Source organism: Parasteatoda tepidariorum, chromosome 10 (assembly GCF_982258835.1).
Source record: "Parasteatoda tepidariorum strain Cologne lab strain chromosome 10, Ptep-v5.0, whole genome shotgun sequence".
NCBI lineage: Eukaryota > Metazoa > Arthropoda > Arachnida > Araneae > Theridiidae > Parasteatoda > Parasteatoda tepidariorum.
Window position 1 is genome coordinate 2611221 of NC_141764.1, and position 6000 is coordinate 2617220.

General features: G+C 32.2%; 1 protein-coding gene across 5 annotated transcripts in view; it reads left to right on the top strand.

The window, feature by feature from the left end:
* Positions 1 to 6000, top strand: part of LOC107436223 (paired amphipathic helix protein Sin3a) — an 81961-nt gene extending 75961 nt beyond the window's left edge. For all 5 annotated transcript variants that reach the window (XM_016047850.5, XM_071184171.2, XM_071184170.2 and 2 more), the window contains one exon: positions 3936 to 6000. In XM_016047850.5, coding sequence (XP_015903336.1) covers positions 3936 to 4160 — 225 coding nt within the window. In that variant the 3' untranslated portion in view covers positions 4161 to 6000. The remainder of the gene's footprint in view (positions 1 to 3935) is intronic.

Genomic DNA, 6000 nt, shown 5'->3' on the forward strand with positions numbered 1-6000 from the left:
TCTTAGAACTGTAAACATACCTGCCAAGACTCCTGTATTTTACGACTTATCTCCTGTTTACCCGTATGTTCTGATTTCTCTAATTTTGGTGATAAAATATCCCATGGGAAAAATACTTCTCTTATTCCTCAACAGATAGTACTATTGCCAGTACTGCAGTATGATTTTTTTTAAAAAAAATTAAGATTTATAAGATTGCTTTAAGGTGCTTATTTTCGATTTTCATTTTTTTTTTTTTTAAGTGCTTAATTTTTCCCTTTCTGAAAATAAAAGGTTTTTTTGTACCGTGGCGATTTTCGCCATGTATTATGCAAAAGCCTACTTTTCACATTGTTCTATACAATGTTTTTGCAGTTCATTCAACTGCAATCCATCTCATCGTACCTTCGGTCTATGGCGTATAAAAGTGCAAATAATTTTACATGTTTGATAAAATGCTTGTGTGCCTATTGAGCTGGGCTTCAGTGAGATTATTGCTCTCACATGTGCAACTCTGCTGCATTTTGCAAGATATTCTCAATTTCAGGCTTCATTTTCCACCCTCAGCTATTGATTTGAAAAATCTCAATCATTTTAAAGTAGCATATATAATCATGAAAAGAATTCTCTATCAAAAACGAGTTATTTTATCATGATCATGTAAACTCATTGAAAATTATTTTGTAATGTACATGATGCCTAAAAATATTTTTTAAGTGCATTAAAGTTTGCTTTTTTTTTCTTTTTTTTTTTTTAATTGGCTACTTAAATCATTGCTTCCACTTTTTTTCCTTTGTAACAATGTATGTTATGCAATAGAAAATTTTAAAGAAAAAGCAATGAAAATATGAGAAATATAAAAAATAACAACCGAAACTGACGGGCGTGAAGGGGTACCGGCTCTGGAAGTCAAAAGCACAAAAACGTTTCTATCGAGGGGAGCACGGCAAATTTCTTAAAATTGCTCTCTCTGTACCTCAAAGGTTTTATACTAAGTCCAGGAATAGAGAAAAGAAATACATAAGTAAAATACGTAAAGGCCTGGTTTCTTAGGACCGGACGCTGTCAGCTGGAAATCAGCGCTAACCACTGATTGGTCCATTTGTGAGTTTGATAATATACGTCATCGACCGCTCATCTTGAACTACAATTGCCGTCCAATTCAACTGCAGTTGGATTACAACGTGACGTTAACCACAGAAGCAATGGCGGACAACATCCAACAGCACATTGAAATCTGCCAAGATTTTGATTTAGACATTAAACATAGCACTCTTCATTTAACTCAGCTATAATGTGTTTTTTCTTGGACAAAGTCATTATTTGTTCTCTAAAACACTGGTCGACAATTACAAAATCAATACAAATTCAAAATAAATATTTGTTTACGTTATTAACGCATGCGCAATGAGAGATAATGTCTGCGTTGGACCGACTGCTCAAGCTGAGCTAACAAAAAAGTATTTTTTTGGCGTCACTTCTGCATCAACATTCCGCTGACGCCCAGATAAGGCGCTAGTTCTAAGAAACCAGGCCTTGAGCTAACAAACCAGTATTTTGTTGGCGTCAGCGGTACGCTGACTCCGAGATAAGGCGCTTGTCCTAAGAAACCAGGCCTTAAGCAATTACAAAAGGAAAACATTGTTCAAAAAACCTACACAAATTCTGAATTTCAGTTTGGTTAAAGATTTTCAGAAAGTTGTGTGCTTTGGTAAAAAACAGAAATATTTCTAAGTAGAGTTTTTGAACAAAGTTTTCCTTGTATAATTGTTTATATATTTTACTTTTGTGTTTCTTTTCCTGGACTTTTTACAAAACCTTTGGGGTACAGAAAGAGTAATTTTTAGACATTTGTCGTGTTCTCTCGAGGTCTTGTGTTTTTATGCTGATTCTGATTTATTTCTTTCTATCTATCTGATTTATTCTTGCTATTTCTTTTCCTGGACTTTTTACAAAACCTTTGGGGTACAGAAAGAGTAATTTTTAGACATTTGTCGTGTTCTCTCGAGGTCTTGTGTTTTTATGCTGATTCTGATTTATTTCTTTCTATCTATCTGATTTATTCTTGCTATTTCTTTTCCTGGACTTTTTACAAAACCTTTGGGGTACAGAAAGAGTAATTTTTAGACATTTGTCGTGTTCTCTCGAGGTCTTGTGTTTTTATGCTGATTCTGATTTATTTCTTTCTATCTATCTGATTTATTCTTGCTATTTCTTTTCCTGGACTTTTTACAAAACCTTTGGGGTACAGAAAGAGTAATTTTTAGACATTTGTCGTGTTCTCTCGAGGTCTTGTGTTTTTATGCTGATTCTGATTTATTTCTTTCTATCTATCTGATTTATTCTTGCTATTTCTTTTCCTGGACTTTTTACAAAACCTTTGGGGTACAGAAAGAGTAATTTTTAGACATTTGTCGTGTTCTCTCGAGGTCTTGTGTTTTTATGCTGATTCTGATTTATTTCTTTCTATCTATCTGATTTATTCTTGCTATTTCTTTTCCTGGACTTTTTACAAAACCTTTGGGGTACAGAAAGAGTAATTTTTAGACATTTGTCGTGTTCTCTCGAGGTCTTGTGTTTTTATGCTGATTCTGATTTATTTCTTTCTATCTATCTGATTTATTCTTGCTATTTCTTTTCCTGGACTTTTTACAAAACCTTTGGGGTACAGAAAAAGTAATTTTTAGACATTTGTCGTGTTCTCTCGAGGTCTTGTGTTTTTATGCTGATCTACACCCCCCCCCCCCCGAAGTCAGCTAACTGCCCTGTGGCAGAATCTTTTTGCGCTGAATCTACGCCAAAACTCTCTAGCACTAATTATTTTTGCAAGATACTTTTAATACCAACGAATATATATGTTACTCATTTAAAATAACAAACGGGCAGTGTTTACAGAAGAAAAAACTATATAATTTTTTATTCTAATATTATGGAGTATTTTGTTGGGGGAGGGGCACTCAAATTATTTTCTTCTTTCCCTTTTGTTAATAATGATCACAAAAATATATAATAATAATAAAAAATCATGAAATCAGTAGTAGTAATTGCCTAAAGACGACGAAATCACTCGAATTGGACGCCTTGAATGTGTGTTACGTTTCGAGATTAGATCGTTGTCATAAATAATATTGTATGAAAAGTATCGGATTTAAAAACTATGGAGGAATCAGTAGCGATAAGTGCCAAAAAATTCAATAGAATTATTGCCTTACAGCAGTGTTTCCCAAACTTATGACTTTTGTGCACCCTTTCTAAATTTTCGTAACACTGTGTACCACAAAAAAAAAACTTAATGTCTTTTTTGCTATAAAAAATTGCACAAATGTTAAAAATTACAACTGGCTGTTGACACCACTAACTGTTAAATCTGCAAAAAATAGCCTATAGAAAAATATGTAATCATAAATTTTCATGGCTATCTTTGTTTTTAAATAAAAATTTGTGAAATTTTTGTTTGTTTCAAGATATTTCGCATAAGAACTGTAACCCGCTAAACTGTTCCCATACCCCTGGAGGTGCGCGTACCACGCGTGTTAGAAATATATCCCGATGTTTAAAATCAATATCAATAAATGCCAAAAATACAATTGAAACGTTGCATCGTTTCGCAATACTATTGGTGTAAATCGAGAGCATGAAAACGTGATTATCTAAATGCATGATTCAAATATTACTTGTAAATTTCTGTAGAAGAGAAAAGTATTTTCTTTTCTTTTTTTTTACTTCTCAAAAGCAAAATCTTTCAGCAAGAACTCTGTAATGTTCTGCGACAATGACGTCCTGTCGCTGCAATTCTTTCACAGGGAGCTGTGGTTGTCATTTTTATATTTTTCATTATTTTCTTCTTTAAAATTTTGGTTTGGAATTTCTGCTGAAACTTTCCTTTAAAATTGTAGTATTTAAATGCTTTATACATGATTTCTCTTTTTATGAATGGATAATGTTTTCCTTTGCAGTCTCACAGGAGAGTGTCCAACAAGCTGAACCGACGTTTCCGCAGCTGGCACCAGTCGTGGCTGGACGTGAACGTGAGTGAGGAACAGAGTAAAAAGTGTAAAAACTGGTTGCTGGGTATGGTGGAGGACAGCGTACCCACCACCTGCATCCACATAGACAATCCATCAAAGCCACCCTACTCCCCTTACAATCGATATAAACCTCAACAGAAAGACAAGACTTGATAAAACATCCCTCCTTCGCTGCATCATTTTTTTTATTTATATGAATGACATCTTCCATCTTCTCATTGTTTATATTCCATTTTATTTTTTTTCTCATTTATTTTTCCTTTTTTTTTAAAAAAAAATTTTTTTTTAAGATCGTTGTTAACGAGCCGCTCATGCAACAGAAGCACAAAAAAGGGGGGGCAAAAAAAAAAAGAGTTGTGTTGCCCAAATGAAAAGAAAAGGGGGCATAAAAGAGAGTTGTGTTTGCGCAAATGAAAGGAAAGGTGATATTGACTGTGTGACAGCTGCCAAAAGATGTGCTCTTTTTTTTATTCGAAACAAATTATTTTTTACCGAAGAATATAAAAACTGAAGAAAAAAAAAACTTGTATTAATAGTTCTGTAATTATTTCAGTGTCTCAGGGGAGAGGGGGTTTGTAAAATATGTACTTTCATTGTATAAAGGACTGACTGAAGATGGAAAAAAAAAAGTTGTTAAATATTTTATAGTATGCGGTATTTTTGTACTTTGAAAGTCATCCATTTTGGCAAGGGAAAATAATAATTCCTTTGTGCATATAATGTCAATGAAGTTGAATCTCATTAATACAAAGTTTAAAAATAATTTCAGCCACTGTCATCAGAGTTGGCAGGACAGAACGGATGAATCCACGGTTTAAACCGTCTCGGTGCGAAACCCTTTTATTCAAATTATCACTTTTTCTTTTTTTTAAATATTTTGAGAAATAAAAGGTCAATTTTTGAACAAGAAACAAAATAAAGACAAGTTTTATTAAAAAAGTTTATTATTATTTTTAATATTGCATTATTTATACTTGTGCAAAAACATAATTTATCAGTATTAAAAGCATATTTAAAGGATAAGGTATTCACTTATGTTGTTCAATGAAGTGTGGAGCTTTGAAAGTTATATAATTTTTTTAAATATGTTAAAGCAACTTTTATAAAAAGTATCAAATATTTATTAATATATGCCATTTTTATGTGTGCAATAGTTACACATAAAGAATTTTTATCTTCAAGGTTTTGGACACTAGTAAAACCCATGTGTCCTGTCCAAAACCGATTTAGGTCCTTCAAACCCTGGCTGAAATTCTTGGATAAAATTGCTAAAGAGTGTGACGATTGTGCATGCTGCTGGCCAGTTATACCATTTGTGATCACTTTTTCAAAAAATCTATCAAAACTACTGATGTAGTGCATTTCTCAAAACATTCTATCGACGAGGTTCGTTTCTAAAATGAAAATAATTTTAAAAAACAAATGTGAAATAATTTTTCAGATTATAAAATAATCATAATTCCATATTTATTTATTTTTTTTTTTTTAAATAATTATAAAATGGAATTAATTTTTGACCAAAAGAAAAAAAGTGACGTCGCAGCGGAACAGTTTTTTAATTGCCACTTGTTCCACATAATCATCTTGTGGCAACTGTTCATTTTGCCCTATATGAATTGGATTGTAAATGAGATTACATAATTTTAACAGCTGTCTGGATCTATATCATCTATTGAAAGAAGAAGAAATAAAAATTCTATTGTAATCAATAGTTTGAGTCGCAATTAGTTTAAAAATGATGAACTTTCGCATTACGCTTCACACTAAAGTACAAAGAGTTGCTGTTTTGTTTTTTTTTTTATCCCTCCCCTACTTTTTTAAACTTTTGTATTAAAGAGATTCTTCTAAGGAAAGAAGGTTTTTGTAAATGAAGTGATGAAAAAAACTTTTTCCTTTTTACCGCCCTTGTTCTCTTGTACAGTTATTGTTTTGAAAAAAAAATGTCAATCTATATGTGTTTGTATGTTTTGTTAAAATAAAAAATACTAATGGA